A 14087-nucleotide genomic window follows, 5' to 3' on the forward strand; every position below is an offset into this window, starting at 1 on the left:
AATCCGTTCATTACTTTTCGAGTTTATCGCGAAAATACATACAAACAGACAGACGCGGCGGGAGACATTGTTTTATAAGGTGTAGTGTAGGTAGGTAATATACTCTTTGGTGTAGTGATTTCTTTAAAAATTGCCATATCTCCTGTAAAATTTGTATAATCTGTGTAAAAGGGAGACGCGGGGAATTTATTTTAGGTTTTATCAGAATTACAATATATATAAAATTATTGATATAATGAAAACTGGCCAAGTCAAATCTAACCTACTTTAAGATCTCACATTTTTTTAAATAACAGCAATTGTTATAGGTCTCCAATAAAGCAAAGAAATAGGGTTTTAATACTTGTTTATAATGTTATTTTGTTCCTATAAATACATATTTGGATTTTGCATAGAACTTGGCAGTGGCACTCATTTAGATCTCCATTCTTTTTGCGGCGAGCCCCACAGCCAAGCATAATTTTTGTATTGAACTTGGCTCTCCTTTTTTACATTTATGTTTTTGGTGGGAAAAACAATCACTTAGAACTGAAAGTCAATAATTTTTTTTCATCAAACCCCTACATGCGGAGTATTGAATAGTTTGCGCGGAAGACACTTCCAAAGTGGTAAAATGTGCACCCCCCCCCCCCCTGTAACTTCTAAAATAAGAGAATGATAAAACTTAAAAAAATATATGATGTACATTACCATGCAAACTTCCACCGGAAATTGGTTTGAAAGAGATCTAGTAAGTCGTTTTTTTTTAATACGTCATAAATCGTAAACCGCAATTTTATTATGTTACTTGCTGCTACGGAACCCTTCATGGGCGAGTCCCGACTCGCACTTGGCCGCTTTTTTTTCTTAGTTTCGTTCACTGTAGAAAAATACACGTGAGGTAAGTGTGACATAGGCAACACGTCGAACATGGTTCGCGGTAGGCCCTCGTAAAGTAGAAGTAATAAAACAATACTTCGATCAATAATAATATTTAATATTTCGCATCACAAACTTGTATTTACATGATTGCTTACACTTAAACGACCATTAAACAACAAATCAAAAAAACTATAAATAATAAAATGGGTGTACTTATGCTTTATATTTTAAACAGCATTCTAAAAGCTTAAGTTGATACAATGCGTGGAATGCTTACAATCAATTTGTGTACCAATCAGATTGCCACTGAAAATTGGACCGTATAAGAAGGTCGTAGGGTTGATTTGTGGAAGAGGAATAACAGTACATTATTTACAGACAACACCATATAGGTTGTAATATCAATTTATAAACATTTGAAAGCAGCCAAGTGTTGAAACTAAAATTTGGAGGTGTCTGGGAAAGTGATCTTTTGAACGCCAAGAACATCTAATGGCGTCGGCTAGTCGTGCCCACAGCGCCATGAATACATGAGTGTTATGGCGTACCATCGCTGTCAAAGTAACTTTCACATTTTCAAGCTTGCTTGCATCCATGACCTTGGCGAGTGAGTGACGTTTTAGTTTATGACGTAAGCGTTCAAAAGGTTAAAAGGGTCGATCAACTATTTCTTGTTATTCTGTCCCATCAGCCAGGAGACAATAGTAGCATAGTTTCTTAGAAGAGCTGCTGTACCATGTTCTACAAACGTGCTTAGTAGATGTCACATTATGGAAAGGCCTTATAACTACCAAAAAAATCAAGTTTGGTTCATTTAAATACGAAATAACTCTTATTTTAAGAGTGACCCAGGAGACCGTAACCATGGCAACTAATGACATGAAAAAGTTGATTCACCCAAAGAATAAAGGGCATTTTTCGTCTCCATAACGTAAGGTAATACTGGAAGCTCCCGTAATGTTACTTTTTCGAACACTTGACCGCGACTACTAACAATTTGTCACTATACATACAATACTATCGACCCGGTAGGCCGGCGAAGCCATTATAGGACCTCAACAGTGCTTTTTAATTGTTATAACTATAATAGGCTGGATATTAACAGTGAATATAATTGTCTGTTAAATAGGTATTTCAACAATGAAATAACCAGCCTATATGTAAATAAGTTTTACCACGAATTACAGCGGCAATTTTCTTGAAGCTAATATTGAGCAAGCCTATAGGAATTAAGTTATACGGACGCTTGACAATAAGTATTGTCAGACAGGTCTCAGTAGAGTAATAAAGATACCAGTTTTTGAGGCAAGCTCCGACTAAGCTAACTCTGCATGGCATTTACAAAGACAAAGTGTGGCTTTATGAATGTCAAATTTCTATGAATATAATGACAACCCTTGTTCTGTTCAAGTCACTGCAGAGTTACCTTATCTTATCTTATTGTTTTCGGGGGCCCTTGCGGATACATTTCGACCCATAGGGATCTTTTGTGCAATGCAGAGTTACCTTAGACGGGATCTAGAAAGTTGTCTTTAAGACTACGCTGAGGCCTCACTACACGCCAGTAAGTAGTCCCCAACAAAATGGCCGCTGCTAGTGGTGAAACCGGTTGTAACTGTCGGGTGGTTTAGAACACGATGTCCTCGTCGCCCTCGTCCAGCAGGTTGGCGCCGCCGTCGCCAAGGTCCAGGCCCAGGCCCGCCGCTAGGAGCTCTTTCTTTTTCTGAAAACACCGAGTCACAGAATAAATAACAGTACTAGGTACTGAAGATTTACTCTCTAACAAAACGCGTCTGTTACGATTAGGACAGATATGACCGCTAGGTGGCGACAGCGCCACGCGCGGTTATGGCTAGCCATCAAAATGGTGTGGGACGGATGTACTTGTAGCTAGTTGTTGCAAAGCGACGAGATCGCGGAGTGAGCCACGCCTGACCGAGTTCAAATTTATTGTAAGTTCAGAGGTTCGCAATACATAACAACGGACTCCTTTGATTTTCGAGTTTTGGTTGAATGCCAAAAATATCGTAACACAGAAACTCGGTTTCCAAACATTTTCAGAAGTATTGCAAAGATCAGTGCTCATTTACGACATTCTAGTGCAGGGGTCGGAAAACCGCGGCTCACGCGGCTCTTTGAAGGATTTTTTTGTGGCTCTTTAAGCCACAAAAACAATTAACACTTGAAACAAATTAACGCTCATAACAACAGTTGTGGCTCACTAGAATCTAGTGGAATGCACCCATACATTTGGCAATAGCTAACAATACTAATATAATGAACTTGGATTCAAGATGGTCATACGAGTTTGACAGATCTGCAAATTGCAGAAAGTTTCCAAAAAGTTATAGTTCTCAAAAATATTACAACAAAAGAAGGCATTTTCCTTTTTGGACCACGTTTCTCATACAAGAATATAAAAATTAACCGAAATATTACCATGAATTAATTTCTGAATATCGCCAACTTTTCGTTTCACATAAGTAGCCCTTGACGGCCCGCGACCTCACGGCAGACCAAAAAAGCGATGGCTCGATGTCGTGGGAGCAGAGGGCCTACCACGAACCACGTTCGACGTGTTCCCTCTCTGTCGCACTTGTAAATTCGTAAGTGTGACAGGGAGGCAAGACGTCGAACGTGGTTCACGGTTGGCCCTCTGATAGAAACGTAAACGGGCTCACAGGATGGCGTAAAGTGGAGGAAAGCAAGTAGGAAAACGGATACTGGCAAAGACCGGGATAAGGGCTGATTTAGACGGCGTGCGAACTCGCATGCGATTTTAGTTACATTGCGGACTGTTGGTTACGTCCAATTCAACCGACCGATCAAAGCTCACAATGTAATGAAACTCGCATGCGAGTTCTCGCATCGTCTAAATGAGCCCTAACTAGACTAGAAAAAGATAAGTAATAAAATCAGTAATACTGACCGCCTCCGCTTTGTCCTTGATGATCTTCTTCTTGTCCTGGATCTTCTTGAGCCGGTAGAACTCCTCACGCTCCAGCTCGTCCAGCTCGGAGATGATGTACGCCAGAGTGCGCTCCAGTCGTGGGATGATCACTAACATTAAAACACAATTAAGGTCAATTTGGTGAAGACGGTCTCGTATTTTACATACTACAGTAGAACCCGCTTAATACGATCACGTTTAATACTATTTCCCGCATAATACGCCATTTTATGCCGGTCCCTGCAACTTTAGGACTGTTTTCATACATTTTTTCACGGTTAATACGACTCGCATCCCGCTTAATACGCCATCTAAATTACCCGTTACGCACCATGTGCACGTTTGTGTTATTGACATAACCGTCGTACGGTCAAAAACACGTGCGGAGTGCAGATCGCGGACCTGTATGAAGTATGAACTTGTTTTCAGCGTTTTAGGTAGTTTTAGCCCAACCGAATATTCGGTTCGGTATGATCTAAACCGAATATTCCTATTCGGCAAAGTCCATATTCTGCCCATCTCTAATGTAATGTGTGTACAAAACGCAAGAGTTAAAAGCAATGAAAGACGGTTTTCCCCACATTTGCCTTCATTTTGTTACAAGCATAGCAGTCTGCTTACGAAATTTGAGGTGTAAAAAAAGGGAAAACGAAAAACTGAATGCCTCATACATAGGGAATGCTCCCGGTACTTAGTTTGTATGGCGAAAACCGGGAATTCCCGGTTCCTGTACTGTATTTGTATAGAAAACCAGTACCGGGAGCACTCCCTACTCATACAGTAACAGTCACCAGTGGTCCACTCAAACACCCAAGCCACTAAAGGCTTGCTCAAGCCCAGTGAATTTTTCCATCACTTCTACTCCTTAGGGCCACCCCACACTGGCGTCTCTCGAGCGTCGGCGTCTAGTCCACTCTATGGCTGCTGCTCGATGCAACTGCGCAGCATCGCCATTTTAGCGCCATAGCGCTGACGCTCAAAAGACGCTAGTATGGCGTGGCTCTTAGGGAGGTGGCGATATCAACCGTAAGTAATTGATTGAAAGTTAAATTTAAGTTACATATCTTACTTTGTTGCATAGCAAATCATGAAAGACATTGAGCATCAATTTTGGGATGACCTCTAACAAATTAACGTAAAATCCCTATAGGCGCATTTGGATTGTTGCGACATTTGGAGGGTTAAGTATAGTTTAACGAACTTACCATGCTCAATAGCGTTGACACGTCTGTTAGTGATCTTGATGACTTCATCTAAAGTCACGAACGAGGTCTGGAGAGACGCGAGCTCGACCAGCAGTTTGACAGCACTTTGGAAGTTCTTCTTCAGCTTTGAGAGCTGTTGACCACCGCGCGCGAGACCCGCGAGCTCGTACGTATCTGAACCGTCTTGGTATGACTCGAAGATCGGCAGTGTGACACCTGGGAAAAGAATGCATAACTTTGAGAGTATGCTTAGAAGGATATATGAGCTCCCTGCCAATCCTAATGAAGTTTGATATGTAATGCTCCATTTTATTAAGTTTTTCATGCGTCATTGTATTCTTTAAAACCCTTCATACTTTATATCTTTGATGCTATTTAATAATACAGCGTCACAGGTTGGCAATAAAATTATTTAAACATTGGAAACTGTTAATGCTAACTTGCAACACCTTACAAAATTGAAGGTTTTTGTATATGTTTTAGCTTACGTAATATTTTTTATGTCTAGTTATTGCTAAAGAAATCCTTGGTGTTTGATAGTCCATTCGTACCCCCTGTTTTTTGCTTGGAATTATAATTGAAAGTGGCAATTTTCTGGGACCGTCCTGCACCCTGACATTTACATTATAAGCTATAAATATATTTTTTTAACACATTCAACACCAAGAACCCGACTGTCGGGTACACTGTTTGTAGCGACTACGCGCTACATACGGCGAAACCGTGGCTACGCGCTACGAGCGTAACCCGTAGCACTTAGTGGCAATGAATGTGTTAATGTATGGGCAAGAGGGATGATTTCACCCTTTAGGGCCTTTAGGAAGCACGTATATACATGATTGACACCAAATCTGGCCTCCATTTCAATCTTCCATTTACCTTCGAGATACTGCTATTATGACCAAAAGCAAAAGATTGTTAAAATTGAATATTCAAAATAAATAATTTTAGGGTAGGGGTCTAATTTTATTTGAGATACTCCTACAGTGCGACATAAAATAGTACAAAATAAATGAGGATGCCACTTTCTTCGTAACTATCGCATTTTTGACATAAAATGCTTAAATGCAGATGTCTTTTTAAATTTGTGGTTAAATAACAGCAAAAATGTTTTATGTATTAAGAAAACATACCAGCAACATTGTCTTTCTTGGAACGGATCTTGATCTGTGCCTTGGTCACATTCTGGAGCACCACCTGGTTGAAGTCTCCCGTTGTGAACTTTGCCTCGGCCAGGGAGAATGCTGCTTCCTTCATCACTTCACCCATAAGGGTCTTTGTCTAATGGAAAAAAAGGTTACCCATTAACACATTTACTGCCAAGAACACGTATGTGCGTTCATTTTGTACTGGAAACGGGACGCCCAGCACCGAAAGTGTTAAGCAATGTAACTCAAGGCCCCTCAAATAATTGCTATCAACCATTATTGTTTAAGGAATTCCCGCTATTTAAAGCAAATTCATAATCATAAATCAAGTTTCAGGAACTACGACAGGGTTTTACGCAGAAAACTTAGAGCAAGAGATATGTTGGTATAAAAGACTTACCTCAATGATTTTTCCCAAGATCATACGGAACCTCACTTGCAAGGCATCAGCCTTTTTCTTGAGGAGACCATGGCCCTTAACTGCTCCGGCCAGACGGGCCTTTATTAACATCTGAGCTCTGAAAATACAGGATACATTGATTATATTATACAGAAATTATGGAACCACCCTGTTGGTCTAGTTTCTACGTGGCTATATTATGTCCTGAAAAACTTAATGTAGCACGAAATACTTACCCCCGAGAAGGGAAAATTTGTAATTTATCTTTCCCAGACATATTGATTTACGAATTTATCCCTTTTCTGAATTCCTCACTCCCAATCACCTGATGACAGAAGACAAGTTGGTTGATAAAAGTGTTGTCTATGCTTGGTCTTGTGATCTCGTCATTATTTGAGTTAATAAGAAAATATTCTTAACAAATGATAAAATAAAGCTATTGTGTCGTAATTAATTGTATCTGAACTTAAAGAAAGTCTATTATAGGTAAGATATTTTATTTCGTATAGGTTTGTAAGATTACTGTATTGTGTGGCTGTATGCTATACGATTTGGGCTTTCAAATTTTACACAAAAATATGGGTCATAGACTAGACGTCATGCGTTTACGAAGGTAGTTAAATAAATATAGTGTGAACCATATAAATATATTTGAACATTTTGGTTTTATCAATATTCCTGATAAAAACCGACCTCGTATATACTAAAAAACGTTGAAAGAGACAATACACTTAAAACATGCTTGAAACATTACTGAAGTTTATAAATCTTCATAAGACGTTTATGAAGTTTGATATTTGGGCTTTGGAATTTTTCTATTTCAAAACGTCAAAATTCATCAATCAAAACCAAAACCAAACCTCAGCCAAACCAAGCAGATAAAAATATTATCCTGCTTTTTGTTTGGAATGAAGTAAAGAAATCAGCCGTCAACAATCGACCATCTGCCAACTTGACTGAATAAGCAAATTCAATTATTATAATTTATACTGTATCGAAAAACTGCGTTAAAATAGGGACACACGCTCAAGCTTCAAGAATTATTAACACGTAGTGTCAAGTAGGTAGCATTTATTTATGTAGTTTTATTTGTCTGCAATAAATCATTACCGATTAAAGATTGATTGTCTTTATCCGGTCATATCAGCTAACATATTATTTTGTTACAGACAGCAACCATGAAGCGGAAACAATGAAGAACAAACAAATTCATTGAGTCAAATTGAATTCCATATTTTAACATGGAGAATCTCTGCCGTGCTTGTTTAAAAGAAGGAGCCAACATATCAATATTTGATAGCAAAGATGAAAACAGTGTATATACTAAACTCTCTTTATGTGTTAGGGAAAAGGCGAGTATTACTACTTACAAGTTCTCTGATCTTTCTCAATTTAACCCTTTGACCGCCTAAAATGTCAACTGGCGCGCGTCGCTACAGCTCAATATCAACCTTCGTCCATTGTGATAAGGTTCATGATGACGCGCATGAGGTGGTGTTTAAAAGGTTAAAGAAAAGCGGGATACCTTGCGAAACATATGTTCTTATAAGATTCTTGTTGGAAGAAAAAATTGATGGTAAAACGTTTCTGAGACCTGTAATTCTACTATTCTTAATGGTGATTATTTTAATAGGCATTCTTATGAATAACATATAACCGCCTCTCCACTTAATATCCCAATTATAGTTCCAATTAATTTCAATTAACCCTTTGACCTCAAACTCAGCTAACGTGTGCGGCTACAGCCCAATATCAACCTTCAAGAATTTCGACAAGGTCCATAATCACGTGCCGAGCATGACAGGGGCATTCAAGGGGATAAAATCTATACAGTTTTGTTGGATCACAGAGGATTAAGATTTAGTTTTTGCCATTGTGGCTACTCAATAATATTACTTTTTTAAATAACTTACAGGTAGAGGACCTTGAAGGATACCCTCGCAATATATGCATAGTATGTTACAGCACCTTGGAGTCTGTCTGCGCTTTCATCAAAAAATACAAGGAGTCACACAAGGTTCTAGAAAGTGGGCTAATACCAATAAAACATGAGCCCTATGAGAACAACAATACCTATGATGACATTAACAATGACCAATCAGATATTGAAATAGAAGTATGTGCAATAAAAACGGAACCCCAAGGTACTACTGACGTTTTAGGCGAACCTCTGAAGTTGAAAATTGACAAGTTAAAACATTTATCCATTAAAAGAGTTATAAAGAAAGAAGAAGATTCTAATCCAGAAAATGAGTGTGTGGATCTTACAAAAGAGCCTGCCAAAAAAAAGAAGACAAAAAGGTATATCTAATTTGCTCATTGCTTCATACATTATCTTCTCTTCTTCCTCAGTGAGTAATGTGCCCACTGTTGGGCATAAGCCTCTCCAAATCTCGTCCAAGCAGCCTGATTTGCTGCTTCTCTCCTTCAGAGTGGGCTTGCAATATTTTTGATATTGTCCTCCCTTCTAGAAGTCTGTGATCTAGTCTTTTTGAACAAAGCCTCCACCCTAGGACATGTTTATTCCACCTCCCATCATCTCTGTGACATATGTGCCATACATACATAATAATCAATCATAGTGCTTAATGTGCTAAACATTCCATCATTTTAGTATTTGTATTCAGGATTTTCTATATTTTCAAGTATTATAAGCATGTCACATTATAATTTAAAACCATCAAAAGTAAATTTAAATATTTGTTGTTTATCAAAACCATTAATCAACTAATTGCATTACAGCAGCAAATCAGAAACAAGACTATCATTGAAAGAATACAAGCAAATGACATTGAAACAGAGAAAATTAAAGCTAATAAAAAGACAGAAAGAGATTGAAGAAAGGAGAAAAAATAAAAGTAAACAAAATGATACGGATTCAGATCCTGCGAAGCCTGACGAACCAAAACCACCCAAGCTGTGTGATATTTGTGGTGACACGTTTCCAACATCAGACAAACTGTCATATCATAAGCAGAAAAAACATGTAGACGTACCTGTACAATGTCCAACTTGTAACCGCACTTGTGTAAGCACATATTACCTTAACAGGCATATTAAGAGAAAACATACTGAGAAGAAAGACTTTATCTGTCAAATCTGCGGTACAGGATTTGCTTTTAAAGGGGAGCTGACGAGTCACTACAAATCGGTGCATGTGAAAAAGACGGGACCACCCAGGACTTGGGCGTGCAAGCATTGTGGGAAGACGTACAAGTGTCCAAAGTCGGTGCTTGTGCATGAAAGATCAGTTCATACAGGTAATATACTTACGTATCGTATTAAGGTCAGGTAGGGTAAGAGAAACCGTATGAGGAAAGTCCTACATATTTTTTTATTTTATTTATGCATTACTTTTATTTTTAGTATTATCATTTAATTTAATTTTTAGTATCTTTAAGTATCTCTAACTGTTTATTATCCCTACATAGAGTTTCGCTTGTTCCATAGTTTCTCTTACCCTGTATACCTAACCTTATTTTGCGAATTATATAAGATGAACAATTAAACAAGTTTTACAAAAATCGACGCTACTTTCTAGAAAGGAAGATTCAAACAGAAATGACAGTTTATTTATTAGTAAAACTTGATCTAACCACTAAGGACCAACATAATATTAACTTTTGTTAATGAAGTACAAAATTTCGGTATCATTAACTCTTTGGCCGCCACATACAGTCAGCAGCAGAAGTTGCTAAGCGGTCGAGGTGTTCAAAATTATACCTTGACACGCTCTTACTCTCTTAACAATAAAGTCGCGTCAAGATCATTTTGTACACCTGGCCCGCTTAGCAATTTCTGCTGCTGACTGTACGTCAACTGACACGTGCGGCTACAATTAGAGACCAATATCATTCGTGCATCCCGTCAGAGGGACTACCGCAAACCACGTTCGACGTGCTGCCTCCCTGTCACACTTACGTACGAATTTACACGCGCGACAGAGAGGTAACACTTCGAACGTGGTTCGCGGTAGGCCCTCAGGTTCACGATGACGCGCCGCACACGACACGATAGGCGTGGTGTTCAAAAAGTTCATGTAATCATTATAAAAGATTTGTACATTTTGAACTCTGCGTTTATTCATTCATTAACCCTTTACCAGGCTAAGGGATATATATTTCCCACATACGGCACTTCAAACATGTGTTCTATTTTCGATGGGTAGGACTGACATTCGGTTGTCATTTTTCAAATGTCAGCCTGGTAATGGGTTAATATTTAGGCCATAACGTTAATTCAACATTTACAGGCGAACGTCCAGCGGTTTGCGACATCTGCAACACCAGTTTCACCCACCACGACTACCTAAAAGAACACATGCGTTTGCATACCGGAGAGACCCCATTCAAGTGTCCCATATGCGGCCGCGGCTATGCGCAGCGCTGTAATATGAAGAGCCATCTCCGCATTCATAAGGTGTCCGAGTTGAACCCCGAGGAGCTTAGCAAGCTTAGACCTAACTATATAAGGAGGTTGAAGGTATGATAATTTGTAATTAATGGAGAAAGGGGGCATTCCAGAAGTGTCGGGTACGTGAAGCTATTTTTATTCTGATTTTCTACCTTGTCTACCTTGTCATAAAAGTCAAGAGTATATTGTGTAATAATCTTGCAATTGGGCAGAGTATTAAATAGGTATGAACTTTGTTCTATTAGTGCTAAGGTTGAAAATCAAATGTCAGTCCCAAACAGGATATACCCGTAAACAGTCCCGTAAAGGTGTCTAAAATGGTTGAGTCTTCAGTGAAGCCATTTAAATTCGCAAGTGGGTCATTATCAGTTTCTAAGGCCCCAGGACCCCATTTAAAAAAGGGTTTTTAACCTGAAATTGGTGTATTTCTTTCTAAGAAATATGGTTGTTATAGAGTTGTATAAAATGCGAACCAATACTCAAAATATTTTTTGCTATATTTGGAAGCCTATAGTCTATAGTTCTATACTATCCAACACCAGCGAGTCATAATCAATCATTATTATTCATACCTCATACCCACTTGTTTATTTTATGAAATAAGTTTTGTTGTTTAATTACTTACAACGAAAGTGGTCTGCCGAGTAAAAAATACATAAAAACACCAACTTGCTCTCTTGTCAACTTGTTCGCAAGAAGTTTAGTAAAAGCTAAAAATAGGTTCTATCTAAAACATGATCTTTTAATACCTAGATTTAGATTGTATTATTAGGTATTCCTATTGTACTATAATATTGTGTTGTTAGGTTCTATCTTTTAGTTTAGTTTATTTTTTAATACTGATGTGCCGGCGAAAAATTTAAACAAATGTTATCTTGATTTCCTGTGAAAATTTCCGAGAACTTTTCCAACTTTTTGGAACCCTACTGTATATTGCAATCTGTAGGTAATTTTTATCATAAAAATACGGCGATTTGAGGTAACGCTAAAGTTTAATATATCCGATTAAACAGAATCGGATGAGGTTATGTTAGTATTTTAATTACTTATCTAATTATTACAGGGTACATCTGTTTAAATGTTTACAAGATGAGATGTTAGGAGCCCTTGGAGCGAAAGGCAACGCGAAAATTGAAACTCTAAGTATGCCCTTTTTCAGCTATTTAACCCTTTACTAGGCTAAGCTGGCTAAGGTATATATTTCCCACATACGGCACTTCAAACATGTGTTCTATTTTCGATGAGTAAGACTGACATTCAACTGTTTGGACTGTCAGCCTGGTAAAGGGTTAATGAGAGTAAGGGTGGTATTCCTACTATCCAATTTCTTTGTTCAAAGTGTAACTGCGTCTCACATTTTGCTTCAATGACGGAGTGAGAGGTAATGACATTGGACAGGTGGAATACCACTCTACAACGGCACAATTACACAGTATCTAATAACCCGCGACAAAAAAGAAAATAATCATTTTACCGTTTCAGTGCCTGCCGGAATTTGTCAACTTTTTTTTTCTCGAAATCTATAATTGGCAGGGGGTTACTCACAGACAAAACATCCTCCAGACTGAGCATAGTCGCACTACCCCCTCTGCCACGGATACGGTAATTTTACTCCATGTTCGAGTCGAAAGTGTCTTTGTGTGACGTCCGTGTCTTTGAACGGACCAATCACGGCACGGGACTTCGCTCACCTCGTCCCGCGCACCCCCGCATTTTTGTCATCATTGGTTGCATGAAATAATTGCTCTAAACTCGGTCTAGAGGATTCCTAGTCTATGGGGTACTTTTACACTTTCGTCTTTCTGCACCTGTTACCAGTGGAGCAAGTATAAAGTGACAGCAAGACTGCGTGACTTTAGTGACTAGTTGTCTACATCTTTTGAATCTCGCGCGCGGAAGTGGTTTTGTCACTTTTGCTGGCTCAAGTATTCAGAGGGCTTGCCGCGAACCACGTTCGACGTGTTGCCTCCCTGTTACACTTACGTATGAATTTACAAGTGCCATAGAGAGGCAACACGTCGAACGTGGTTCGCGGTAGGGCCTCAGTCCACAAACAAGGCTCAGTTTTCAAGGTTGTTATTAATTACTAATTAATGTATAAAAATTAAACGTTAGAGATGGGATGATTGATGATGATGAAACTTATTATTACATTATGGCTAATTAAGAATGAAAGGTTTCTTGTTTATAAATAAGTATGGACACTGTTTTGTAAGAAAGTAATTGTAATAAAAATTGACATGTTTTAAACGCTTCGCACACCTTACTTAATTCAGTCGTCCTAACAGACATCCTAAGTCCTAAATTAGTAATAGGGTCCCGTTTTACCCTTTGGGTACGGAACCCTAAAAATGATGTTCATTTTAGTGCACTCAGACTCCTATACATCTATACACCTTGAAGATTAAGACTCCTGAATTAAGTAAAATGTGTGAAACGCTTTATTCCTACGGTGCACTTATTTTTAGTTCTTATGAACCCCTTAATTGGTCAATTACTCTAATGGCGGTATTACATTAGTTGCGGATCAGAGGGCCTACCGCGAACCGCGTCCGGCGTATTGCCTCTCTATCGCACTTGTAAATTCGTACGTAAGTGTGACAGGGAGGCAACACGTCGAACGTGGTTTGCGGTAAGCTTTCAGCACGCCGGCGCCGCTCCGTCGTGCGGGACAGAGCTATATGTAATACGTGAATAGAGATGTCTCGCTCACGCACCGGAGCGGCGTAGGCCGTAAGGGGCATGCATATATTACATTGTAAAATAGTAAAAGTTCTTTTTTTAATTTGTTAGTAAAAGAGAGTAGGAGGAATTATAAAAGCAATATTAATAAATTAATCCTTCAAATGCACAAGATTTGTCTAAAAATATCAATTGTTATTGTTTTTGGACAATTATGTTAATTCTATTATAGTGTTTAATATATGTGCAATTCATTGTGTTAATATTAATTGTAATATGATGTGAATAAAAGAGGATACACATTTTTTTCCATATCAGTATTTTTTTTTCTAATATAAAAACATTAAAAGTGACTTAAAATAAGTACAACAGAGATATTGATGTATGTACGGTCAGCCAAGAAAGTGGTCTACCACTTTTCGACTCTA

At 38.4% G+C, this 14087-nt stretch overlaps 2 protein-coding genes and 1 long non-coding RNA gene across 5 annotated transcripts in view; 2 read left to right on the forward strand and 1 right to left on the reverse strand.

Annotated features, from left to right (window-relative positions):
• The window catches only part of LOC134671419 (V-type proton ATPase subunit D), a 354138-nt gene extending 347177 nt beyond the window's left edge, over positions 1-6961 (reverse strand). The window contains exons 1-6 of the mRNA XM_063529274.1: positions 6801-6961; positions 6565-6682; positions 6150-6297; positions 5017-5232; positions 3791-3921; positions 2478-2584 (exon numbers count right to left, since the gene is read on the reverse strand). Coding sequence (XP_063385344.1) covers positions 2489-2584; positions 3791-3921; positions 5017-5232; positions 6150-6297; positions 6565-6682; positions 6801-6841 — 750 coding nt within the window. The 5' untranslated portion in view covers positions 6842-6961 and the 3' untranslated portion in view covers positions 2478-2488. The remainder of the gene's footprint in view (positions 1-2477; positions 2585-3790; positions 3922-5016; positions 5233-6149; positions 6298-6564; positions 6683-6800) is intronic.
• Positions 1197-1943, forward strand: LOC134671437 (uncharacterized). Its single transcript, XR_010099221.1, has 2 exons — positions 1197-1516; positions 1765-1943. It is a non-coding gene; the product is annotated as an uncharacterized LOC134671437 (long non-coding RNA).
• A 451-nt stretch (positions 6962-7412) lies between the features above and the next one.
• Positions 7413-13969, forward strand: LOC134671386 (zinc finger protein 836-like). Of its 3 annotated transcripts, XR_010099214.1 has the most exons (6): positions 7413-7624; positions 7734-7920; positions 8484-8865; positions 9307-9824; positions 10817-12902; positions 13016-13969. XR_010099214.1 is itself a non-coding variant. In XM_063529228.1 (5 exons), exons 2-5 carry the CDS (start codon positions 7806-7808, stop codon positions 11050-11052), a joined length of 1251 nt encoding a protein of 416 aa, XP_063385298.1. In that variant the 5' UTR covers positions 7413-7628; positions 7734-7805; the 3' UTR covers positions 11053-12929. The 3 variants fall into 3 exon arrangements, 2 of the variants coding, with proteins under 2 accessions (XP_063385298.1, XP_063385297.1); XM_063529228.1 differs by lacking the exon at positions 13016-13969 and having other exon boundaries at positions 7413-7628; positions 10817-12929; XM_063529227.1 differs by lacking the exon at positions 13016-13969 and having other exon boundaries at positions 10817-12929.
• Positions 13970-14087: the final 118 nt, after the last annotated feature.

Source organism: Cydia fagiglandana, chromosome 15 (genome assembly GCF_963556715.1).
Source record: "Cydia fagiglandana chromosome 15, ilCydFagi1.1, whole genome shotgun sequence".
In the NCBI taxonomy this organism is placed as follows: domain Eukaryota; kingdom Metazoa; phylum Arthropoda; class Insecta; order Lepidoptera; family Tortricidae; genus Cydia; species Cydia fagiglandana.

What these genes read in the sequence shown, in the direction of transcription:
- LOC134671386 (XM_063529228.1), top strand. Translation starts at nt 7,806, where the DNA reads ATGGAGAATCTCTGCCGTGCTTGTTTAAAAGAAGGAGCCAACATATCA. An exon ending in ATGTGTTAGGGAAAAGGCGA is followed by an intron (nt 7,921 to 8,483) that starts GTATTACTACTT and finishes ACTTACAGGTAG; the next exon opens with AGGACCTTGAAGGATACCCT. An exon ending in AAAAAAAAGAAGACAAAAAG is followed by an intron (nt 8,866 to 9,306) that starts GTATATCTAATT and finishes ATTGCATTACAG; the next exon opens with CAGCAAATCAGAAACAAGAC.